The following is a 27,174-nucleotide window of genomic DNA, read 5'->3' on the forward strand; positions in this document are numbered from 1 at the left end:
TTTCCCTCTTTCTTTTCTCTTTGCTTTTTTTTTTTTTTTTTTTTTTTGTGTGTGGTGCTACTTAGTGGCCACTAGATGGCTACAGAGACTGAGCTTGTGAATATGGACAACTTAGAAATAAAAAAAGGTATTGTATATTATGTAAAAACATTGTTAAAAAAAAAAAAAAAAAAACTCAAAGGTTCCGAAATTTTTTTGTTGTTGTAATTTTCACATATGTAAAGTAAAAAATAATACATTTTATTTTGTTACTTGTTTTCATTTGTAAGGGTTGGCATTAAAGCCGAACATTTTGCATATTACATAAATTAATAAAAATTAAATTAATGCGTCATTAACGATGAAGTCCAGGAATTGCACAGCTAGTCAGCTACTTGTACTGCACGACGACAATGGGCGGGAAACGTGAGTAAAACACTGTTTCTGAATAAAAAGTTTGATTATACGCTTAATAAAAGAGTATCAAATTAAAATATCGCAAAACCAGAGGCAAACATTGGCTTGCCACTGAAAATAACCACACTATCTTCAACAGTGCCAAAGCTATTACAATTATAACTGTAAAGTAAAATAATAATGAATTAATATCAGGTCTCCTTCAAACTGTGAATGTAAAAACTGTTGTTATGTCCTACTTTAACTACTATTTTTGTATTATTACTTTAGAATATTTACATATACATGTCTATGTAAATGATTCTAATTCTTTTTTTGCGAGGAGTATTTCTTGTTGACATCTTGGTGAAACTGTAACGTCCCTCATGTTAGATTCCACATTCTCAGAAGCACGTTTCTTCATTGCAGGTAAGGTCACATTTTCAGCACCAGATCAGGTGAAAGGTTCACTGTTGATGCTCTGTTGTATATATAATTATAATGTTTACTTGAGGTAAAAGGAACAAAAATTATGAGATGTCCATCCAAAATGTAAACTTGTGCTTTCTCAGAGATTTTGGTACTCGAGTCAATTTTCTTTGAGGTAAAATGCTTTCATCCAAAAGCCCCTGACATGTTTTTTTTTTTCCACACTTCAAATCATCTTATCTCGCTTTGGCAATTTGAAGCAACTGAAAAAACCGCCATGTCGTGCTCACACACAATGCCTTGAAATTACACTTAACAAAAACAGCTTAAGTGGAGTGAGACGCACATCTTTGACTCCAATGACAAGGGCAGAAAGAGCGCCGCTTTTTTCTTTTTTCACACTTAACCTCCTGAAAGGCAATTTGGAGATAAAGGTTGAAGCTGGAAGCCTTGAAAGGCATCTAATCCTGCCTCACCTTGAGTCTGATCGAACTCTGAAAATCATCCATAAATCTCAAATCTCTCGTTTCATCCCTAAACCGATAATACATCCACGCGGTTTGCACAACGGAGGGCAGATTTCTTTTCTCACACTGGAAGATCTCTGGAGATAAACATGGTGCTGAGAGTTGGTAAAAGTTTTTTTTTAGTTTTGATGGCAGATAAGGTTACTTTATTTAGTTTTTTCAGGTTTCTGTGAAGCGCAGAGATGAGGCAAATCCATATCCATGCCTGGATTATCTTCCTCTCCCTCACCTTGCACAGGTGTGGAGAGCTGATATGGCCCAAACCCACATGCTCCCGCTGCACCATGGGAAGAAGTGGGACAGATGTGAATGGTAAGCCACAGGTTTGCACTGATTATCAGAAACCATCTGGTCTGACCACTATTGGATGTGGCATATCAGCATCTTGATATGCCACACCTGTGAGGTGGATAGATTATCTCGGCAAAGGAGAAGTGCTCACTAACACAGATTTAGACAGATTTCTGAACGATATTTGAGAGAAATGGCTTTTTGTGTATAAAGAAAAAGTCTTAGATCTTTGATTTCAGCTCATGAAAAATGGGGGCAAAAACAAGGGGGTTGTATTTATAATTTTGTTCAGTGTATATGTCACCCTGGAGCACAAAACCAGTCTTAAGTCGCTGGGGTATATTCTTAGCAATAGCCAAAAAAACATTGTATGTGTCAAAATTATCGATTTTTCTTTTATACCAAAAAGCATTCGGATATTGAGTAAAAATCATGTTCCATGAAGATATTTTGTAAATTTCCTACCCCTAAATATATAAAAATCTTGTAATGTAGAAATTTCAATTTTGAAAAAAAATTCAGGGGCAAATATGGGAAAATATTCCTTTGCAAAACTACCTTTGCAATGAAATGACTTGCATACACTTAGTTAGGATAATTTGACTTTCATGAAATCAAGTTGATTCAGTCATATGAAACAATAATGGAGACACCACCCTACAAATGTCTGCTGGAATATTTAATGCCCCCAAAAGACACCAATAAATATACCTATAATTATAGCTACCTTTCCTATCAAGTTCCTATCACATTCAGAGGTGAACAGAATCTGCAAAACGACACAAACTGGACAAATAATCGAAGTTTAAAAGTTGATCAAACAATTTTATTATGCGATCCTACCATTTTAATGTTCATTACATTTTAGTACTACAGTACTGCTTGAAATGTTTAGGAAATTACCGTTATTGAAACTTCACGAAATTATTTCCAAATAATTCTGCCAAATGCATAAATGTAAATGTAATACAAATATTTGTTCAAATCCAGGGTTCATGACTGAGGCCAGAAACTCCAGAATTTTTTGCTTTTAAAAGTTCTTGCAGTCTTCAGCGAAACAAGGGGCTTCAGCCCTCAAACGGATAAATGGTAATGTAAAAAGAGAAAAAGAGGAGAAACACTCTAGAATGGGAATTAAAGGAGGCACGTATAAAAGCACTTTAGCTGAAAGTGCCATTGTTCAAAGACCAATCCGGCACAACGAGCTCAGATAAACATAATTTCCCTCTAGTCACTGCGATTATCACACTGCTAATCGCTTCATTTAGCATGTCGCTATTGCAGGTAAACAAAAGATCATAATTTAGTGGAATTTGAATTCCAGAAACGAATCCACTCTTTTGTTCTTAAGAACGCACAGAATACTGATCATGTGTTATTAATCCCTCACCAAGTCTATCAAATTGTTTGGGTATTTAAAAAAAACGTTCAAGCTCTCAAAAGTCAGTGCAATTGCACAAAATACAGTTTTTTGGAAATTAAGTATGACTTTCAGGATTATAAGAGAAAATTATGCAATTATTATTATTGGGGAATGTTAGAAAACATGAACCAAAAGTTTGACAGACCAAATTCAAAGAGAACAGTATACACAAAAATGTGATCATTTTATTTTCTTACAGTACAGTTCCCTTTATACTTTTCTTCTTATGTGAATACTCATGCAGCTTTCGAGTCTTTGCTTAGACGCAGCACTTAAAGCAACTTCTTGAACCAGTTCAAAACTAATCCAAGCGGGACTCGGACAACAAAGAGCATCCTGAACGGCAGAACACATTGGGAACATCATGGGAATTTTCCAGGACAAGCTCTAGGTTGAGTTCTAGAGTTTGCCATGATTCTAGAGCTCCTGCTGAGCTACGTCAAACTAAATAATAACGGCCTGGTCCTAAATGTTGCTCTCAGTCACTTTGGTGACATAATGCAGCATAGACTGTTGAGTTGAAACCCACTGTGAAGTTCACATTAGTGCTTCGACATTAGTGCACTACGGCTACAAAGCACCCTTCTAAATTGTAAAGTGAACACACTACGGTCCTGTGTACTTCATGGATGACATGCAAAGAGGAACACAAATGCACATAAAACAGCCATTTGAGGCAAGAACAAAGTAATCAGTGTAAAATCTAAAGCAATTTTCTGGAATCTGTAACATTGTAAATTAGTGTGTACATAATTACAATGACTGAAAAATCACAGATGATCAAACTTTTGAGTTTTTCGTTTTTTACGAAACAAATCTTCCCCAATTGCCACCTGATTAACTTCGATTTCTGATGATACAATGCAGTCTTTATTGTTTTCAATAAAATGGCATCACATTCTTAATATCAAACAAGAACTTGTGGTTTTAGACAAAAACATGTACATAAAAAATACATTTATAACTATTAAAAAACAAGCAAGCAAAAAACACTGGGTTTTCACTTTACCCAAAGCCTGTTGGGTAATTTTGTTGGATTATTTTTAGCTTATTTAATTTAATTTTGTTTTTAGCAATTACTGCTGTTGGCCTGTATTTGTAACTATTGGAGTTAATAGAAATCGGCTTATTATTTAAACAGCTAATTATGTCCCATCAATGGGAGGCTTGTTTATAGCACTTCATTTTCTATATACCATGGTCTGTCTGAATACTCAGGTAGCTGTGCAGTATCCCTCACTTATCACAGCTTGACTGTTATTTAAGCACCTTAAGTTAGCTAAATGTAAAAATAAAATGCATTTGAAGTTATGTAATGTATATTAGGGTGTTTAAAAAGGTGGCTAAAAGCACAGTACCACCACTGGTACTAGAAGTACCTACTATCGGTATCAGATGTTTTTCTTATATAACAGATATGTCTATCAGTACATTTTGGTAAAATGAAGCCAGAACCGTGAAAGTCACCTGGTTTGGTTTAGTGCAAGGTATTGTCCACCTTTTACCTAGCACCAAGTTTTCAGCATTTTTTTTTAACCAAGCCATTTTTGAAGTGAACACAACCGTTTTCAACAGATAAAAGAAACCATGCAATTCTTAGTAATAACGGAGGCAAAAATATAACAACTGTAGAGGTTAGATTAAAACCTTGCATTCCATGCTGATGTACAAAAGATCTCTTGCAGACAATCCTTTTCTCTCTGTTTATCTTAAGAGGTAAGGGAAAACTGGTCTTGTTCGATGGGTTTTTCAACCCATGCTCCAAGTCCCGCTCTGTAGAAAGCTTCGAAGAGAGTCTGTTTGGCATTGTGATATTCCACTGCTGCTTGTTTTGCGTCGTGGTAGGAGCCTTGCCGGGATCCTTGGATCCGTAGAGTTTCACTGAGCTGAGAGAGGTAAAGGGATAAGTTACCATATTTATATAAAAAAAAAAAAAAAAAAACCTGGATAGTTATTATTTTTCCATAAACCATCATCCAGCTTTACAGAAATGCTTCACCTTGGCATGTAGACCGACCCAGCGACTATAAAGGGCGCGTTTACAGAGATGAGACGGTCTTCCGAGATCATCTTTTCCTGTGGTGGCATTAATGATCTCCAAACCCTGATCTCCGACTGTCCAGTTGATGCTGAAGTTTGGTGCTTTCCCAGGTTGCCTTGCTTCTGTGTTACTAATACCTGCAGAGGAGGGATGTAACAGACATGGCTGGGCAAAGAGCTGAGAAAACTCATCCAATCAGTAATTCATTTGAGTTGTTTTACCACTAAGAAGAGGTCTGTTGAGGGCAAATGGTTTGGGCAAATCATCCATGTCTGCAATGCGCTGGTACACGGCTCTGGAAAGATGGTCTGCGTGGTACAGACTTCCCAAAATTAAACTGGAGAAATAGATGGGTTCTGTAAAGTGACTCAGAAGAGACCCCTGCACTCCGATCATGTTCCATCTACAGGGGGAATAAGAAAACCACAGATGTTTGAGAAGTACAGGTGTGCACAGAAGGAAACAAAGTCATTGGTTGCATGAGGAAAAAGGAGTCGGAGTTTTTTTTCCAAAGATGATGCATGAGATCTGAGCTCACAAAAAGCCTCAGCTCACAGTTGGATGATAATGATTGCATTTAACTGGAGTGGGTTTCTTGGCATCCATGTGGGTGTGCTTGTTGCAGCAGGCTTCCCTCAGCGGGAAGGCTGTTTTTTAGAGACCATAATCAGAGCCCTAATCAGGGACCCAATGCCCCTGCTCTAGGGAGCCCTCTGCTCTGGAGAGAGCTGAAGTGATTGGGGTTTCAGAGCCAGGGAGGCAGCCAATCAGCTTCTTTCTGCTTGCTGATGGATGCAGGCGGCGGAATGCTAATGGGAGGGACTCGTTGAAGGTAGTGGGGGTGGGTGGAAGTTGAGCATTAGCAAAAAAGTAAGATGGTCATCTAATTAAAAATATAATAATAATAATCAAAAATTAAATTATACTGTCAAAGTTCAGAAAAGTATTAAAAGACATCATCAGAATAGTCAATCCTTCATCAGTTGTTCAACCATAATACTATGAAGTAACAAGAATACTTTTTGTAAGCGAATAAAACAAAAATTACGACTTTATTCAACGATTTGTCTCCTCTGTGTCTTCCCACATCACCGTAGTGCCATTTTGGAGAATCTGAGCTGTATGCATGCAACTTACGCTCTTCTGTGTCAGCCGCGCCACAAGGATACGTTTTCTGCATGTATTTACGCTTTGATTTGAAAGAAAACAGCGCACCCTTGTGGCACGGCTGACACAGCTCATATTCTCCAAAATAGTGCTACAGTGAGGTGGAAAGAGCCTTCCAGTTTTAATCCAAAATATCTTAAACTGTGTTACGAAGACTAACATAGCTTTTATGGGTTTGGAACGACATGGGGTAAGTGATTAATGACAACATTTTTATTTTGGGGTGGAGTAACCCTTTAAGTCCTCCACTGACAGCATCATACCTGGCAATCTTGTCACTACACGACATGGTTAGCAGTCGTTCTCCCTGCAACACTCCATCCCAGGTCTGAATGGTGTTACTCGTACGAACTGGTATTGTCCCTTCTCCAGACTCAATCTTGGTTCGCAGTTGTCCGCGGGCTTTGCGGTTCGGATGTCGGTCACCCTGGTCTAAAAAGAGTGTGCTAGAATTTAGGTAAATACTTTGTAAAAAAAGATCCTTATTTTATTGTGGCATACAACAACAAAATGAGCGAATCCATCCATCCATCATACCCTCGACTCCAGCCTCGTGAGGGGAAAAGATCCGGGCATCTCCGCAGGGCGATGTGCTGATGTACAGATGGAACTGAATATCGTCTTTTAGCTGGTAGCCATGTTCACTACACCATCTGAATATGGATTTCTCATGTTCCTCAGTGCTGTCGCTAAAGAGAAAACACACACACTTGTGAGATCTGTGATGTCAACTGAGAAAATTAGGAGGGCTTTGAAATGTCTATAATGTAAAACAGGCCCTTGGCCTGACACCCTTCTCATCAAATCTGTCATTTATTATTTCACAGTGAAGAAAGGTCATTACTAATTGATTACACAGGCATATCCATGTCCAAATCAATTCACATCAAATTGGCATCTGAGAAATTGAATATAATATGAATAGTTTGTCAATGATTATAAAATAAAGGACGATTAGACAGTATTGCTACCACCCAAACAATAATACATATTTTTATAATTACTATTATTTATTAATATATAATTATTATTAAATAACATTAAAGGTGCTATAGAATGCATTGATACAATATTTAAAATTGTCCCTAGATTGTGTATGATACATTTGATTTCAAAATAAGCCACAGATAATATTTTATAGTTTCTTGAAATTGGCACTTTTAGGGTAATAGCCAAAACTCTCCGTTTATGTGTATGTCCCCTTTAAATGAAAATAAGCTGGTTTTCCAGCCTCCCTTTTTTTTTTTTTGGCTACTTTAACACTATTTCCGCAGGTTGCTTTTCATGTCCATGGGTTGAATCAACCCCAGTCATGTGAAATTTACCAGGGAACCATCCTCAAAACGCGATAGGACTAGTCTTGAGTAGCAATTGGGAGGTTTTTTTTGCGAAAACCTGGCAACCCTGCTCCCTTCTTAGACGAGTGCGGAGCTACAAGAGCTCATGCTCGCGGGCATACCACCGGTATTACGGTTTAACTGCTGGTGACCGTTTTACTGATCTCACACATTGCTTACAAATGCAAATTTTTAACTACCACATTCCTATATACGATCATTTTGATAGCACATTTAGGCAGCATCAGTAAAAACAGGCAGAGACAATGGTAGCTTTTGCAACATTAGCCTTACAGAGAGCAAAGAAGCGCTTTTAGAAAACAAAATGTTTGATGCTTACTTTTGAGTCTGGACGTCTGTGCACGAGCATCAGTATCGATCCCTTTCAGAAGCAATCTTTGCACAACTTCATCGCTGAACTGACTCTTGTTTGCACAAAGTATAGGACTTTTCTGTTTTTTTTTTGTTTTTTTTCTGCGACAGTTCCTTTGAAAATGAAATTTAACCACTGTGTCCTCTGTGGTGGAGACACCTATGTTCGTTGGTGCATCCCGACACACGACACTTTTAATGTCTTTTGCGATGGCGCTGACATCTCTCCAGCAGCTACAGCAAGAGAACAGTAATGGCGGACTGCTGCTTCTCACTCAGGGCTGTTTATATGCTAACAGGGCAGAGAGTGTCACAAAAGGGCGGGATTTTCACAGACTATGTCGTCACAGTCTGGAACTGCTCATGTGGAGAGACTGTTTATGATTTTTTTGGGGATTAAAAAACAACGAGTGAGTGGATTTTTACCATTATAGGCTGGTTGTTTTCACACACGTCGGCCACACAACTTTGTTCAAACACCTTATAAAAGTGATTTTAGCATTCTATGACACCTTTAAACTGACAGTCGTAACATGATACAATGTGTTTCACCTGAGGAAGTATTCCAGCTGACTGTACAGGTATCTGATGAGGCAGCGACGTGCGATGATCTCAGCGTGGCAGTCGTTAAGGGCCAGTCCTCGATCACTCATGTACTCCCCATTTATACACTTGGTTCCCGTGCTGACGCATATTACCTGAGCATCCTTCACATCCGTACCTGATAAAACGGTCAGCGTGATTTAGCCAAATAGCACCTAATTCAGTGTCCCAGTCAAAAGGATGCATTGTGCTCACCAGTTGTCATGACAACACCCGCAAGGACTTTCCGCCGTGCATGTGGAGACGTGAAGTTATCCGTCAGCTCACTGAACTTTTCCACAACTAAACGGGAAACAGCATCCGCGAGGACCTGAGGAACCCACAACCATAACTGTACAAACAACTGTACACTGCTAGCAATGGTGCTAGCATGTCACTTAGTTAATCAGCAACGATGGAACTGTTACAACAGAATAAATTCCAAGGATGCATTAAATTTATGCTTTTAAAGACAGAACATGCATCTATTTGAAAATAGCTGACAGAATGGCAAATGCAAGACATTAACTGACACAGACCTTTTAGTGAAAGATCTGTTTAGACAGAATGGTAAGAGCGATGTGATTTCCTGTTTGAGAAGTGCTTCTGTTTCTGATTTTAATTAAGATTCTCTTTATTATCTTTGGTTGTTATGAAGAGGGAATGGGAGGGATTATTAACAGGATCAACTAATGTGTAAATAATGCCATGTACACTGGCGCACCAATTAAAGGTTTAATGCTCGAGTTCATTTGAAATCCAACTGAAACGTTTGTGTAATTAAAATTGTTCAATGAAGACTGGCAGGAGCTTAATAAAAGACAAACGATAGCGAAGCAGAGCTACTGAAGCATAGCATTTAATCGCATTTAAATTGCTTTTTCAATATCAAGCTTGATCAAATGCGAGACAGAGTTCCTATGTATGTGGCCATATAGAAACTGAATTCATTGATGACAGTTATGTTCATCGTAGCCTAAACTTAGTCCACTATATGATGCCATTTTGACCAAACAATGACCACTTAGACAGTTAACACCTAGTGTTAGCATGGGGGGAATACTATGAATGTAGGAAAAACACAACAAGATATTTTTATATATACAAATGTGATTATTTCATAAGAGAGACAGGCAAGTGCAGTATGTCAATGGCCACAGTTCTCACCTGAGGCAGGTGTAGCTGAAGTCCCTCTCTGGGGATTGGCTGTCGGGACGGTGTCTGGTCCAGTTGCATGTTAAAAAGCCCTGACAGAGCCGCTTGGGCCGCCCTCGCTTTCGCCAGCTTTTTATTCCGTCCGGAGCCTTGGAACATCTGACTATCTACGGTAACTGCCATTGTAAAGTTCTTGGCATGGCTTTCACCGCTCTCAGCCACAAACTCATACTTCAGACCTGGCCGAAGCTCATTCAGGATCATGACAGCGTTTTTGCCACTGCCTGTAGGGGGCGTTGTGAGTGCAGGGGGTAGTTGGAGGGGAGGATATGACCCGTTGTTGTTTTTCAGCACCACGGGCAAATCAAATCCGTTTAGGGAGCAAAGAGACCCATTGCTGCCAAGACTCAGGTAGAAGGGGTCTTCAGGTGGAGCGGGTGTCTCAAATCCATTAAATAGCATGTCTGGGAAATCTGCTTGATCTGAGGTGAAGTCTGTGTTAACAGTCAGCGTGCGGCCCATCGCGAGGTGAGCTTCGGATGCATTTGGAAACTGAACGAAAGAGCGTAGTGCTTTTTCGGCTGCATCCAATTTGGCTTTTTTCTTCGTTGGGCCTGAGCCCTCAAATAACTGTCCATTAACCTCGATGGTCATAATGAACACAGGTGCGTGTACCGGCCCCGTCTGAGACAGAAGTTTGTACTGCAGTCCCGGTTTGATTTCGTTCAGTTGCATGAGAGCATTTTTCGGCAAGACTGGCCCTTGCGGTTTCCTGCGCTTCTTGGGCCGGAATCTGGAATGTCCGTGACCTTTGTTGCCCTCCTCCAATGGGCGCTTCCTGCTCAATCCCCGAGCATTCCCATTGGCTAAGTGAGGCCCCACCCCCAGCACTTCTTTGGAGGAGAGGTTGTCCAGGTTGCGGTTTTCTTTAACGTCCATGCTACACGAACCTGGGATGTCCAGAGAGAGTAACTTACAATGCCTTCCATGCAGGACCTTGTAAATGTAAAATTTAGGGATTCTTTCATCTCACTTTGTAGCTGGATTGAAATGATAGCATCCTAAAAGCAGGTTTAGTCGGAAACATTTTACATTATGATACTGTAATATTAATATGGTTTAAAAATATTAATATTGCTTTCATAATATTTTTTTTAGCTATGACACTTAGATTGACAGCAAATTGCCTTGTTAACATAAAAGAACAAATTGAATACCAAACTTTCAGTTTTTACATTATTTAGATTTAAAAAAATTAATTGTAAATACCTACATTTTCCTGGGAATCCAGATTCTTTCCCCCAAATATATATTTTTTGACTGTATTATTAAATAAAGAATGTGTGATTTTGACCCTTACTAAAGAACAACTGCAAACTACCAACGCAAAGAACATCATATCAACCAGTTGCCAAAGTTGATGGAAATGATTGTAAATTCTCATTTATAACATCCTGCAGTAAAAGCTTGACAAGTTACTCCATTTGGTGCTCAGGAAATATAAGTTGAAAGAGAGAGAGCAGACATACAGAAACAACTGATGAAGAAAATCAAACTCAGATGTCGGTTTGGGACAATCTTGTCAATAGGGTCTACAGACATAATAGAGTGATATTATAAAATCTTGTTCAGTTGCACAACAGCATTGTAGCCAAAACTGGCTCTTGTGTTTTCCTGTGATTCTTGGGCATCATTGAAGGCCTTGGTTGACTTCCACTAGAGACCTGTCCTATTCCTTTTGGGTCGCCAAGGGCTTCCTTCATAGTTCTGTCTAGGTTGTGGTTTTCATCTATGTCAAATTAAGCTCTTTTTTTTGGTCACTTTTCAGTAATGCATAAATTAGAACATATATTTTGTTATCCACATGTGCATTTCCAAAGAGATGGAGGTAGATATGGAAAAACGACAGAACACTCACTCATGCGTTTCTCTTCATCCACGTCCAGATTGCAGAGCTTCTGCTGCCCCCTGGGCCGCCCACCGGCTCCTAATGTAGAGAAACCAAGACCATTTAAAATTCATCTCCAATCATCATTTCTGCTTACTGAAGTCATCTGTTTCCACTTACACCCTCCGTCTGCTTCCTTAATGAGGCTAATTATCCAGCTTTAATGATGGGAGACATCTAATGTGCAGGTGCAATTATTGCCCAATTAAATGCTAATATTCCCCAATGAATCAGTGAAAGAGACAGGCAGAGCACACTATGAGAAAACAGTCACTTTTAGCACTCGAGCCTAAGCTTGAGTGTGAACAGAAAACAGTTTAGAGGAATTAAACATCTGTTGGTGAGGAACAGTTCTGTTTATTGGATCTAATACTTGAACATACTTAAAAACTGAGGTCATACCAATTAGAAACAGCATCAAAAAGGAAAGCTGATTAGCAGATGGGATTTAACAATCACTTTTTGCTCAAAAATCAAGAGAACATTCATTCTCAGGCTTTACCACACCTCTGTAGCAACATTCACAAAATATTTTGAAACCAATATTGGCAGAAACAAAATAACTGAATCCAACGGCCGGGAAATATGGAAGCGTCTATACAGATATAAGCTTGAATGAGGATATGACCGTCAAGATTTTGATAAGAGAGTCTGTGATAAAAAAGCCTGAGAAGCTTGATAAATCACGAAAGCTGAATGGTGGGTGATGTTGGCTAATTTATCAATCAAAAGTCAAATTGGATTCGGACTGTATAAAATAATCATTAAACTTGCCTGTGACTCTATAACTGAACTTTTGGCTTAAATTTCTTAAAGAAAAACAAAACATTAACAGAGTGTTTAAGATATCAGCTGTCAGCTCAAGGCATTTTCTAGTTGAAATGGCATCACAGATACTGTAAGCACGTTGGGAACTGCATTTGGTGCTTTAAAACAGCACGGGACGGTGCATTAAATGCCACTGTTGTTCAGCACCATGGAGAGCTGTGAGCTAAAAAAGATGAATTCAGGACCATGGAGAGCAGACGGCTTCGAATGCACAGCAGTAGAGGTACGATCATGAGACGAAGCCTGAACGTGAGCAAACATTGGTCTGTTTTAAGATCCTGATCTGTTCAACATGGGCTCAACCAATGGTGTGAGTTTGGGGCATGGCATCTGTCTGACTGAATAATATAACAGGCAATGACAGTGTTCAGAAAAGTGACACAGAAGTTTCTACTCAAAGAAATCATTTCCACCTGAAATCAACACTGCAAGACTTAAAAGAGCACTTTTATGCTTCTTTAAACAATAAAATGCATACAAATTAACTTTGAAAGCACATCAAAAGGATTTACGTTTGCAAAGATCTTTTTAAAACACATGAAAATTCAACTAACTATATTTTTAACAGAAATTTTGCCTACCTTCATTCATTGTGGTGCTGATGATCCCTGTGGAGGAAAAACCAAAACATGTAGTTACTAAATAATTTACTAGACTTAAAAAAAAAAAAAAAAAAAGGTCTTTCCTGAAATATTGGTTAGGCACCAAACAATAAATAGTTCTGCTTTTAAATGTGAGCTTAGCTTTGCAAATGTGTCATGGTCTCTATGAACTCTTAGCACACAATGCTGACAGCCGGTCACAGGCTTTAGCATCAGAGCTGAAAATAAAGCTCAAAATAAAGCAAATAAAGCTGTAACATTTTTATGACAGCATTTGTTTAGTGTTGACTCCATAGGGACTCTGCGGGCAGCAGCAAGGCTGTGTGTCAATACGTAAAGCCAATCAAGTGATTTCACTATTTAACACATGAGCTGAGACACACACACCAACAGTGATAGAGAGAGCTAGAAAAATGGAGTCAGACATACTAAGACAGAAGAAAGTTGCATTTTTTCCCATCCAGTTTATATTGAGTCAAAAATTCAGCTGAAAAAAAAAAAAAAAAGAACAGAAATTTGTTACTCATTTACAAAAATTTTTTTTTTTTTTTTTTTGTCAAAGGGATCCAATGTTATGTTGTTTTGGACGCCACTGATTTCCATTATATTGACCAAAACAGTTAAACATTGTTTAAAATATCTTCTCTTGTGTTCTGCAGAAGTCAGTCAGTCATGCAGGTTTGGAACGACTCGAGGGTGAGTAAACAACATGACTTTTAATGTTTGTTTGAACTAGAAGTAAACTTCTAAAAATGTGAAAAGCCCCCATTATTCCTAACAGATGAATCAGCAAGCACAGGCGAGATCAGGATAGATAACACACTTTATCAGCAAAGCTCCAGGCCAGACCACATGCCACAGAGAAAGAGTGAGAGCGAGTGAAAGTGAGAGGAGGACACGGCTGGTCAAACCTGAACCGCTTGAGCTAAAGCTGAATTTATTTCCCCCTCCAGTAGATTAAACTCACAGTCCACCCCCAGGACTTCACTCCATTACACTTGGTCTGGAGGAAATTGGTTTTTTATCTCCATGTTTGAGCATGAGAGACGATGGCACAGGGTGTAGAAACGTTTAAGTAACCAGGTTTATCTAATTTGCTGTGCCCCATTTCTGTTCAAAATTCAATAGGCATCCATAAGAAAATAAGTCGGCATTTGTGTGTGTATGTGTGTGTGTGTGTGTGTGTGTGTGTGTGTGTGTGTGTGTGTTTTCACCCAGCTGATGCAAGAAAGTTTGTAATCCTTGCTTGAGGATTATTTCCCACTGCAGTCTTATTCCTAGACAGCAGTAAACTGAGAAAATAATAATAATAATAATAATAATAAAATTGATCTGCGTAAAAAGAAGAAGAAGAAGAATGTACTTCTTATTTTAAACAATTTTAAATAATTAAATTAATAATAACAACCTTTATCATATTTTTTATTTATCATTATTATATAAATATATACTAGATGCAATTTACAAATATATTAATAAATATACATGGGTCAATTTCTTTAAATAAATACCATTAAATTGATTCATTCAATTCGCCTTTAGAATTTGAAAATATCAAGAACAACAACAAAAATGATTACTGAAATATGAAATTCCCATAATCTTTCATAAATAGGCTCTGTTTTCTAAACATTTCTCCATTCTTTCTCCCTCACAATAATAAAGAGATAAATAATAAATATGAATGAAGTATTATTATTATTATTATTAACCAATAAAATATTAATAAATTCTCTCTCTCTCTCTCTCTCTATATATATATAGTTTTTATAATCACATTTATTATTATTATTTTTATTTACACTTCTTACAACTCTCTTCACTGCTTTAAAAAAAAATGTATCAACTGGAAAGCTGCTAAAGCTACTAAAACAACTGCTTATCAAGACCTCCATCCAGCAATTTAAGAGACTGTTGGCTCCAAATGAACAGCGTCCATCAGAGCATCATGATTCTGCAGAAGGGAATTAAAAGGTTATCTGTTCACTAAAGAAATGAATGATACAATCTTTTATCTGATCAATAACACAGGTGCTCATCTGTGACTGGCGGCGGCGCTGGACTGGATTAGTGAGAGATCAGCCGCGTCAGCTTCACACATGAGGAGCTGTCTGACCTGAACCTGCTCTCTGCTGCCTTCAGCACCGACACCACAATCTCAGAGAGAGAGAGAAACAGCACGAGCTTTTAAAAATAACGCTTGAGAGCTACAGCACAGCAGGCAGAAATAAGGCAACGACTAGTATGTAGGAGGACAGCAACAACAGCTATCTGAACTACAAACACCTTTCATCCAATAGATTTCCCATTTTCCGTTCCATTAGATAACTTTAAAATAGCTTTTTCATTAACTGTTTATATATAGGAAAAGTGACTTTTCAATGACTAAGGCTGAATTGAATTAATTTAATAAATTTAAATGCAATGATTTCATGCCAGTTGGAGCCAAGTTTGACTTTTATTTGCACTGATGGCGAAAAAGTGTCAGAAATAATGCTAGCAAACACGTACAGACAGAAATCGAGCATGCTCAACTCTAAATATTATGTCTGCTGTGCAATAACTTTATTAACAAAAGAAAAACTAAATGTAAGATTATAAAATGTATATAAAATTACTGTTCCAGCCTTTCAAATTTACAAAACATTTCCACGTTTTCCAAGATCGTAAACATTGTTTAACTATATCTTGGCATTAAAAAGCAATGCAAATGATATTAATACTAACACTAATTTGTGCAAACATGAAATCTACTCAAAATACAACAATCTGTCAATATTTTTGTAGATTCCAGTTTTATGTAGTCCAAACAATCAAACAAACATAGGAAAAGCAAGTGTCAAACAAAAGGCAAACGTTTACATAAACATTTGCAAATAACACGTTTATGATGAAAGGCTTTACCTTTGCGCTCGGATCGTTTTTTGCGTCTTCTCTTGTACCTCCTGTGAACGAGGCAGTAATACGCTCCCATGCTTTGAGAGCAGCTCTGACTCTGTGCCATGCCACCGTACACTAACCACAAACACGATCTCTCTCTGAAGTCAACTTCAACAGGAGGGAGGGAACGAGAGGGAACGAGACTAGTCACGCCCTCGTGTTCCTGTCATTTCAGACGTCTGTCCATTTACCTTTCAGTTATCAACACACAACTGAAGACTAATAACTGTTGTTTGCCAGTTCTTATTGTTAATAGTCACCCCTTTTTTAAATTATTCTATTAAGATAAAAAAAACATAAAAATAAATATGAAAACAAACTAAACAATTACATTAAAGTTATATATATATATATATATATATATATATATATATATATACACATACATATATATACATATATATATATATATATATATACATATATATATATATATATATATATATATATATATATATATATATATATATATATACACATATATATATATATATATATATATATATATATATATACATATATATATATACATATATATATACATATATATATATATATATATATATATATATATATATATATATATAATTTAGAACAGCATTTAACTTAGTATAAACATGCAACTGATGCAATGTTTATGTCACCTTTTTATTAATTTAATCAAATTTAATTTGCATTATAAATCTTGTTAAAATAAGATTAAAATGACAATTTTATTAAATTATTTTAAATTCAATAAATTTTTTAGAACAACATTTACCTTACAGCATCAACATTCAACTGGAGACTATTTTTATTTTTAATTTATTAAATTTAAAGAAAATGTAATTTAATTATATATATATTTATATATATAAAATTGCATTATTAATTAAAAAATATAATTAAATAAAAATGCATACTCTTTTATTCATTCTAAAATTATAAATTTAATAAAAAAAATTACAACAGAATTTAGTATATTTTTGTGAAAACAAAATGTAAATAATGAAGATGTTTTATTCCTTGCATATTAATTTCATTAACAAAATTTGATTCTAAAACCAATACAGATTTATTCAATACTTTTTCATTACATAAAATGCATTTAAATTAAATACATTTTTGTTAAATTAAAATGCATGTAAATATTTTGTGAATTGATTTAAAATAATTATAATTAAACACTTCTTTTTTGTTGCATTTATTAATTTTATTGTTAAAATTTCAAGTTTTAAAGTAAACACTTCAAAAACTCCATCCACAGGTAGATTCTGAAGGTGAGGTGAAAGAACCTAAAGGCTGTGTTTAGTAAAGCTCTGCCTCTCTCTGGTGGACATCCAGTATAGTGACACCAAATAATATCACTCATACAACTCCAACAAATGGAGAGTTAGCAGAGCAGCAGATCACTACATATTCACAAACGAAGCTTGCTATATACATCAAACCCGCCTGTGTGTTTAGCTTCCTTTTCTTAACAAGCCTCACAGTGTGCTTTGAGACCTGTAACAAAAGAACAGCGATATCAGCGATTTCATATTTCAACAATCACATCAATCCGCTGTTAAATATCAAGACATCTTCACTGTAAATGACAGATCTTATGAAGGACCAAACCTGCAATTAATCCATAAATGCCACGGTTGCAACCAGTCATCTTTAAGATATTCCCTCTGACTCTAAAACAACTCCTGCTGTGATAGGAGCCCACATGTGTGCACACAAATCCAAGTCCAGACACGAGTCAAGTACTCATACTCTACAGGAAACCCTGTCTGCTGAACTGAGCTGAATTTCCTTCTTATGTTCAAACACTGGTAAAAGCTAAAGGATTGAGTGAGTTTTAGCAGTTAATAAGCAGCTTACTGGTCTCTGATCCAACAGACAAAATTAAATTATAGCTAAATAATAATAATAATAATAATAATAATAATAATACCAAATTAAATAAATGAATTTAAATTAAAATATAAAAACAGTACAAGAATTCAAATTAAAACAAATAAATTAAAAAGTATTAGAAACATGGTAATATAAATTTAAAATAAAATGTAAAAAAATACACAAAAATAGATTTAAATGAAACCATGTGAATAAAAGCTAAACGTTTAATAAACAACAACCAGTGTCTTATTAAACAATTAAATAAAATTCAATGTAATTAAAAAATAAACTAAAACATTTATAAAGTGAACAGTGATGGAAATAATAATAATAATAATAATAATAATACAAATTAAAAATAAAAATGTTTAAAATAAATAAACTATTTTTTTTATATTTACGTTAAACTGAACAAAATAAACAGCTGCACTCATATGAAGAAAAAAAAACAAATACTAGCTCATATGAAAGAGATTTGACTAATTAGAGTTTCCGTTTGATTTTTGAACTCATGGACCCCCATTTCATGTTTTTTCAGACTTTGCAATTTAATATAGTGACTGAATATTACATATATTGATATTAAACCACCATTTAAACAGAATGAAACTGTAACTCTCTCACACACACACACACACACACAAACTGTTGTATTGCAGGCATGGCCCTGTTGAAATATTTAAAAGCATTACAACAGACCCTTTACATTTTCTCAATACGCCAGCATCCCTTTGTTAATTCATTAAACATCTGCGCTCATAAGACTAGACCTTCATTCACATATGAACCATTGACTCAATTTGCAGACATTTCGCCTTTTTAGTGCTTGTGTCCGACCCCTGCGAAGACTCAAATACATAGACATTGCCTATGATTCAATATGTTTTCAAAGAATATGAGGTTATTAACTATTCCCATACATTCACGACAACAAAACAAAACACTGAAATGACTCCCGGTGCAAAGCCCACAAGAGGAAACGTTCCCAGCATCCTGTCATTTACAACTCAAATCTTCTTTTACAAAGCTTTTAGGAATCTGCTCGGGTTGTGTTCTGTGTAACATGCACAAATAAAGCAGTTCGACTCGATTTAACTGCGCAAAAAAAACACAATTAAAACACACACATCTAATTATACAAAAGTTGTTTTTGTTTCCAAATTAAAATTTAACATCAAAACGCACGTCAAATCACAGGGTTGAAGGGAAAAAATATTATTAGAAAATGTTATATTAGTAGTTGAATCTAAGCACACTGTGACTTTTTTTTTTATATATACACGTTTATTGCTTTAGTTTTTAAGAAAAATACAAATTCAAAAAAAGATTTAAATGAAAAGTATTAAAAACAGATGAAAAAACTCCTATCTCTTTGAATGGGGAAACATCAAATTCTCTAAAACTGTTCACTAAGTTTGCGATTTAAATTTCATATTTGAAATCACCAAAGAACTCTGACAACAACTGTGTCATAAATGCTCTTACTCTTGTTCAAATAGCGTTATTAAAAGCGTATTTCTCAAGCTAGATCAGTCGGTGAGCATGCACAGTCCTAAGAGCAACCGGACGCTTCTTCAGTGACACGATGACTTTACCCATTAGCCATTGGCTCTTTTATTCAGAAGGCGGGGCTTCCTGCGATTGAGCGCCCATATTTAGAGTTGCATTTTTCCCCATTCAAAACTAGAGGATTGACACGTCATAAATAAACAGACGCTCACAGAACCAGACCTTGAAAGATGCATTTGCAGTTTTCCTTCAGTCTTAAAGTCCCAGATCGTAGATCAAACTAGACAGTCAACTCTTCTGTAATCCGTCTTTCCTCAACTCTCAGCTCTCAAACCCTCACTCATCTGCTGTACAGATGGTGTCGCCTGACAGAAGATCATCAAAGCCACAGATTAAATCTTTTCCCGCTCTTGTAAAGCGCTCAATAAAGGTCAATGCTTCAGTGGAAACAGTTTGTCATGCGTGAACAATAAAACCACAGCTACTAGAAATCAACCCACAGATTAGAGAAAACTTGTCGGATTACTTGTACAGCTACTATAACGCCGCGGCATTAGCATTTGCATTGAAATCTACCACATTATGTTGGAACACCTCCAGACTAACACTTTTAGTGTTTTTGAGTGAAAATATAAACTACAGCAGTATAACATTCAAACTCCTTACAGAGACTGCCTCTCACACAACCCATGATTCATGACCTGATGATTCAGCTGTGTTTGCTAACAGCTCAAGAAACTAAACAAATCAAAGCCAAAAAACAGAGAGAAAACATAAATTCACATCATCATGTAGAGAAAAGCCACTTCAGCACGAAAGGTCCACCTGCTGGAACGCTGTGTTTTAGATTGATATTCTTCTGGTTGATTAATTAGCTTCAGTTTATAATGGTTTGGCTGGTTAACATGCTCTGTTTAATTAGAAGCTGGAACTACACCATGGTGTGCACCTTTTTCCTACAAAATACTGACAGCATTCACTAAATAGTACAGTATACTTCCAGAGTGCACTGCGTGGTGCAGTGCATCCCACAATGCAATGCGTTTAAACAATTTTCAACGCGATAAACAACCACAAGCACCAGCCAATGATTTTTAAAGGAACAGTTGACCTAAAAATAAAAAAACAACTCTCCGACCATTCAAGTTTGTGTTCAGTGTCTTCGTGGGAACAAATCTGGAGAAATTTACTGGAGAAGTGTGTCACTCATTCAAGAATGGATCCTCTGAAGTGAATGGGTGCCGTCAGAATGAGAGTCCAAACGGCTGATAAAAGCGTCACAATAATCCACAACAGTCCAGTCCATCATCTAATGTCTTGTGAAGTGAAAAGCTGTGTTTATAAGAAACAAATCCATCCTTCAGATGTTTTTTAATCATCCAACCGCTGCTTCTGTCTCGAACAGCAATATTATGGATCGAGTCTATATCCATTATAGTGCATTATATTGTCTCGTCTGAATCAGGAGCGGAATATGCACAGATCCAACATTGTTTACAAGTGAAAATAGTCCAAAACTGTTTAAAACAAATGGTATGGATACCATCGCGCTCCTAATCTCTACTGAACCTGTGGTTGTTTTACGCAAGGTGATATTACAGTGACTTAAGTGCAATATGTGATATGAAAATAATGAATTCTAGTATATTCCCATCCTATTCCCGATATAGTAAGATCATCTAACCTAAGACTCTGAAATGCAATTTCTGTTAAAGAGCTCTTCTAAAAGATCATGGTTTGGCAAACTGCCAGATCTCTATGTGCTAAGAAGACTTCAAAACCAACAAGGAACTGATGGAGATCTTGTTATAAGCACTAAACTTTGAAAGGAACCCAGTCTAAAATATTCATAAAACTTTCAACTGTTCTGATCTGTGTATTCTGTTCGACTTTTCACTGTGCATGATGTTTCTTCTTTCAGTTGAATCAAACCAGGCTCAATTCCACATCTTTGCACACTTCATTTCATTGCAGAATTCATACTCGCCCGGGCAAGTGGCTTCGATTGTTCTTCCTTAAACAAACTATGATTGGAATCCAAACAAAAAGGAACAAAGCATCAGCATAGAACAGTGACAGAGACTTGGTTCAAAGAATATTTGTATTGATCAAAACATGCGTCCTTCAATTAATGTGGATTAATGTGTCCCTATATTATATACAAGTATATATTCTGTTACACATAATATTATAATAAGTCTTTTATTTATTTGAAATGTAGGTAATTTTATATTTGTAAATAAATAAATATATGTAATTTAAAAATACTTTTAAAAATAACACAGCATATAAATTTTTCTTTATAATTTAATACTCATAATAAATAACACAATAAATTATATATATATATATATATATATATATATATATATATATATATATATATATATATATATATATATGTATATATATATATATAATAAAATGACAAATAAAAATTTATAAAATCAAAAAACTTACCAAACAACATAGACAACAAAAAATTTGGGGGGATGTAAATTAATAGCATTATGTAATATGTTTATTATTATTGTTAATATTATTATGTTCTATTTAAAATAGCCTACACTACACCATCATTTAAAACATCGATATGTATGATCAGATAAATATATGTATAATAATAATAATAATAATTGTCCATAATCAAACAAAAGCAGTTGGGACAGAGGCTCCTTTACTTGACAGTCCAAAAACTCATCTGTGCATTTGGTTGCAACTTAGGTCAGTTTGCCTGGTTAGTAGTTTGAGTAACACACAACATAATCCACTTCATCTGCATATGAGCATAAATCATATCTGAAGCTCGTGGACCACTGGATGCTGAACTGTAGATAACGGACCACTGATGGACACTCATCCTTTGATTTGATACAGGGATCTTAGAGTATTGGTAAAACACACGATAATATTAATTAAAAGCATTGCATATATGAATTTGTCCGTGATTAAATCTGAATATTACTCACTGTGTGATGCTGGGTTGATATCCAGGGGTGAGATGAATCCTGATGAACAAAAAGCGTCCAAAATGAACAACACGAAATCAAAGGGTGAATGCCAAAGGAAAGATAAATGCTGAACAGAATCTGTTTATTAGGAGTGTGTGTGCAGCTTTTCTCGAAACCCGTTGAATTAACGCACGAGGAGCATCACTACGTTTCACACCGTGAGTCTTTTAATTATACGCATTTGCATCTGCGAGTGCAGTGATGTGACGCAGTACTAAGCGATGCGGATACCCGATTGGCCAGAGGGTGGGCGGGCGCTTTATTCTCTGTCGTTTGATTGGCGCATAAGAGCGTGACGGGCCGAGTTCTAGCGCTGATTGGTCAGAGAGACGGAGATACGGTTTCAATTATACAGAGGTATAAACTACTACCTGAACATCAGAAAAAAAATACTGTTTACATTACAAATTTGTAAGATTATATATGTATAAAGTGCGATATATTTTACTTTCACAACACATCATAATTATATTTAAACCATTATGGATATTTTAGAGTCTATCATAGTCAAAACAGACAAATAGCATCTGTCTCTCTTCCTGTAATGACTATTCATGATTCCGTTCTGTTACAGTATGCACTCAAAAATGTTACAGTTTTCACATTTCCATCGTGACACATATATTTTAATGCAAAACTGGAATGTAAAAAAGAAAAAAAATAGTATTGCATACTTAAAAATACTATTGGATACTTAAAAATGGTGTCTGACAAAATTATCGTCTAAAAGAGATGCTCAACCATCGTTAGATTATTTTTCACTTCAATGAATTAATGCACGAAAAAAAATCTATGTTTATAGATAAATATTTTTATTTATATATCAATAATTCCTAAAGTTGAGATTCACTAATACAATGCATTCATCAAAATGCATGTACCTTTATATATTATTTAACAGAAATATTATTAATTAGATGCGGAATTAATTCAATTGCAAACAATTCAGACACACTGTACTGAAGTCAAAATATAGATTCCAGGAATATTATTTCACTTTTGACACTGATTGCAAATGTGTCTACAGTTATTGCCGAGCAGATATTAAGATGGAAATGTTGGTTTTCTTTTAACTTCTTGTTAAAAGAAAACATTTCACCTTCTACTGTAGTATCTTTCCCCATAAAAAATGGATTTAGGATGAAGCAACAAACACACGCCAAGAGGAATCTATTGTAGGTGAGGAACATCTAATATCTACACCCACATTCCTCACGCACAAACGTGACATGTTACATATGCTTCTGCTATCCCATAATGCGGAGTTTATATGCAACTGAGCATTTGATGGGCTTGAGAAGAGGATCCAGTTTAGCCGAAATGCGAATCAACAGAAAGTCCTCTTCAAAATCAGGCAGCCAAGAGCCCAGTCAGGTTAATGACAGGGTTCAGGCTCCCATTTCCCTTTTATCTCTGAAATATATCTCTGCCCTTTCCTTCATTATGCAACGAGTTTCCATGGAAATACAGAGGCACATGCTAAATGTCTGATATATCAGATCTCGCTTTAATTAGAGGCTTGTGAATATCTGTGATATTCAGTGAACGAATGCAGCAGGCAGAGTCAATCTATAGTGAGAAAAGCATCATTTGGATCTTGGTTTTTGACCATTTTATCATTATAACGCAAGCTTTTCTTAGTATGTGCTGGTAATAGAGACATATGCATTGTCATTTTTCACTGGATTTATTTTTATCTTACCAAGAGCAAACACACACATTAAATATCTGGTATCGTGATCATTAAAGCAATTCGATTTGCATGAACTCATTTACTAAATTACACAGAGAAACTGTGTTTCCTTTATAGTGCTAATGTGGTGTCAGATATAACAAGTTATGCACAGCTCAGGATTCCTCTTCGTTTTCATATTTTATTATGAAGTATAAAAGTGGTTTGACTGTATTTGCTTCTTTTGATGTACCAGCATATAATAAAATACAGTTCTTCAGTCTACCAACAGGGCGGCGCTGCAGAGTGGCGATTAACTCTGTTCCTCTTCCTGTTTGAGTCGTTTTCGCCATAGACATATAAATACTATTAATAGGCATTTATATGTCTATGGTTTTCGCAGGTGTTTACCACTCGCAGCTTAAAGGTCGGTGTTGAAGGCGGGATTTTTCATGGCTTCGCTGAAGGGAGATGCTTCAGTCTCGCTGGAACCAGACAAAAATAATGATTCGTTTGACATTGGACTTTCTTAAAATATCAATGCACAGCAGAAATGTTATGTCACAAAACCAAAAGAGCGGGAATAAGCAGACCTGCTAAACTGACCATTGAAAGTAAATATTTAAAAGTTATTATATTTTATATTTATTATATATTTAATTAGTACAAAGAAAATTAGGGATATTTGTAAGACATTGAAGATTTTTGCTATGAAAATTCGGGAAAATCACATACATGGGAATTATATGATGGTTATTTAAATTATTTCATTTAAATTGTGTAAAATAAAAATCGTTATTTTTAACGTTATTCGTTAGTAGTTTTAATTTTAGTTCCCATTAACAAAGAAATGCACTGGACATTCTAGTTATTCTTTTGAAGAGGGCTTTAGTTTTGGTTTAAATGCAGGTGTTTTGGTTCATTTGGGTTTTGTTTTGTCTGCGGAGCATGAACTTCATGCACCTGTCAAAATAATGCAGCGGCAGCCAATCAGTTAAGGACATGGCTGTGAACACAAATGTTGCAGGTTCAGTTCCCAAAAGAAATGAGTCAGGAACTGCACTGCTGAGATCACCAATTTATTTATATATTTTAATTTAATTAAAAAAACACATAGGCCCTTTAAAAATGACATGAAACGGCATTAGCAATATGTTTAAATTATGTGAAAGAATATAGAACAGGAAACAAAACAAAAGCAATGTTCTGACATAAAAAGACACTATTTTTAATCTAAAGTGAATATTGCTGCATGTGTCATGTACAGCTCTCATGTGAGTAGATTACAGTAGGATGTCTGTTTTACTACATGCAACTTCCTGTTCCCGGATAGTGACGTCTTATCAGCGTGAGCATATTGTGTGTATTTAATGATTGTACTGACCTCTGGGGATCAGATCAAGTGTGACGAGGAATCTATACAGTATGTGCCTATATGTGCATGTATCAGCATAATTTCCATCTGACAGATGTCATTTACAGACCACTGAGGTCAAACCACGAATAAGCCTCTTTTATATGTGACGCACAAGATTTATGCGTTTAATTTTCATAAAAAGGAAAACTTAAAATTGTTATATTAAAAAAATATTTTATAAAATGCACTTTCTGAGCACTTCATAATAATCATTAAATATTATAATATTCCAATTGTAAGTAAAATTGATCATTTATAATAACACCATTAAAAAATGTAAATTAATGTGCATTGAAAAAAAAAACTGTCAAGATGTATGTGCCTCTCTTTCAGAAAATGCACATTGGATGCTTCATAAAAAAAAGACTACATTTTTATTAATCATTTAATATCGTTATAACAGTGTAACTCTTAATATAATTAATAATGATAACAAAAACAATAATTGTTTAAAATAATTAAATTATTGGGCATTGAAATAATAAATATATCACAAGACGTACATGATTCACTTTCAGAAAGCGCACATTGGAAGCATTTTAATAATTATTATTAACGATTTCATTTTATGATAACATTCTAATTGTTAGTATAAATGAATAATAATTACCATTAATATAAATATTTCAAATACAGGAGCACTGAAAAAATAGACAATGTCAAGATTTATGTGCTCTGGTTAGTGTAATTCATAGTAATTACTATTAATTAATAATAATAATAATAATAATTGAATTACTGTGCAAATCACCACAAAAACAACATAAACTTCCTAAACTCAATTTCGCTTGGCACTCTGAAATAATCTGCGTTGTGCAACATAGGCCTACGCTAAAAACCGTTTTATCCCAAAAAAATAAAAATGTAGTCTTTAGAGGACACTGTTGTATCTCACACGTCAATTTCACAATTCCTTCAAAAAGAACACAAAAAAGTAGAAATTATATTTTGCACGAAGAAAATAAAGCACATTTTAAACCAGTTATTATTTTAAATAAACCATTACTATTTTTTGCAACGTTACATTGTTTTGGATTTAATGTTATTTTCCATTGTTCCAAATGGTGTTGATTTTATAGTAAATTACACAGTGGAGATCAAAATTAGAAAACAGTTAGTAAGACAATTGAATGAGAATACAAAAAAAAACAGACTTCAGAAGACTACAGAGAACGGTTCGGACTGCTGAAAGGATTATTGCCGCTTCCCTGTCTACCCTCCAAAAACTGTATACATCCAGAGTGAGGAAAAGGGCTCAGAAAATAACTCTGGATCCCTTACATCCAAGCCATCTCCTTTTTTAACTTTTGCCATCTGGTCTGCGTTACAGAGCACTGAAAACCAGGACAGTCAGGCACAAGAACAGTTTCTTTCCCCAGACAATCCTGACCACTTTATACTTATTTATCACCTTAAAGGTGCTGTAGGGAACTTTTGTAAAAAAATATTTTTTATATATTTATTAAACCTGTCATTATGTCCTGACAGTAGAATATGAGACAGATAATCTGTGAAAAAAATCAAGCTCCTCTGGCTCCTCCCAGTGGTCCTATTGCCATTTGCAGAAAGTCATCCGCTCCCGGTAAGAAACAACCAATCAGAGCTGCGGTCCGTAACTTTGTTTGTGTTCAAAATGTAGAAAAATATATATAATAAGTGAGTACACCATGAATCCATTTTCC

At 35.5% G+C, this 27,174-nt stretch overlaps 1 protein-coding gene across 2 annotated transcripts in view; it reads right to left on the reverse strand.

Annotated features, from left to right (window-relative positions):
• Nucleotides 1-2,472: 2,472 nt before the first annotated feature.
• LOC127942587 (double-stranded RNA-specific editase 1-like) overlaps nt 2,473-27,174 on the reverse strand; it is a 30,311-nt gene continuing 5,609 nt past the window's right edge. The window contains exons 1-11 of one of the 2 annotated variants that reach the window (XM_052538409.1): nt 22,362-22,580; nt 13,057-13,083; nt 11,618-11,686; nt 9,712-10,649; nt 8,761-8,875; nt 8,515-8,683; nt 6,791-6,942; nt 6,517-6,685; nt 5,308-5,489; nt 5,045-5,223; nt 2,473-4,931 (exon numbers count right to left, since the gene is read on the reverse strand). In XM_052538409.1, the coding sequence (XP_052394369.1) occupies nt 4,755-4,931; nt 5,045-5,223; nt 5,308-5,489; nt 6,517-6,685; nt 6,791-6,942; nt 8,515-8,683; nt 8,761-8,875; nt 9,712-10,649; nt 11,618-11,686; nt 13,057-13,066 (2,160 nt within the window). In that variant the 5' untranslated portion in view covers nt 13,067-13,083; nt 22,362-22,580 and the 3' untranslated portion in view covers nt 2,473-4,754. Of the gene's footprint in view, nt 4,932-5,044; nt 5,224-5,307; nt 5,490-6,516; nt 6,686-6,790; nt 6,943-8,514; nt 8,684-8,760; nt 8,876-9,711; nt 10,650-11,617; nt 11,687-13,056; nt 13,084-22,361; nt 22,581-27,174 lie in introns of those variants that run through there. The other variant, XM_052538408.1, reaches the window with a different exon arrangement.

Source organism: Carassius gibelio, chromosome A22 (assembly GCF_023724105.1).
Source record: "Carassius gibelio isolate Cgi1373 ecotype wild population from Czech Republic chromosome A22, carGib1.2-hapl.c, whole genome shotgun sequence".
Lineage (NCBI taxonomy): Eukaryota > Metazoa > Chordata > Actinopteri > Cypriniformes > Cyprinidae > Carassius > Carassius gibelio.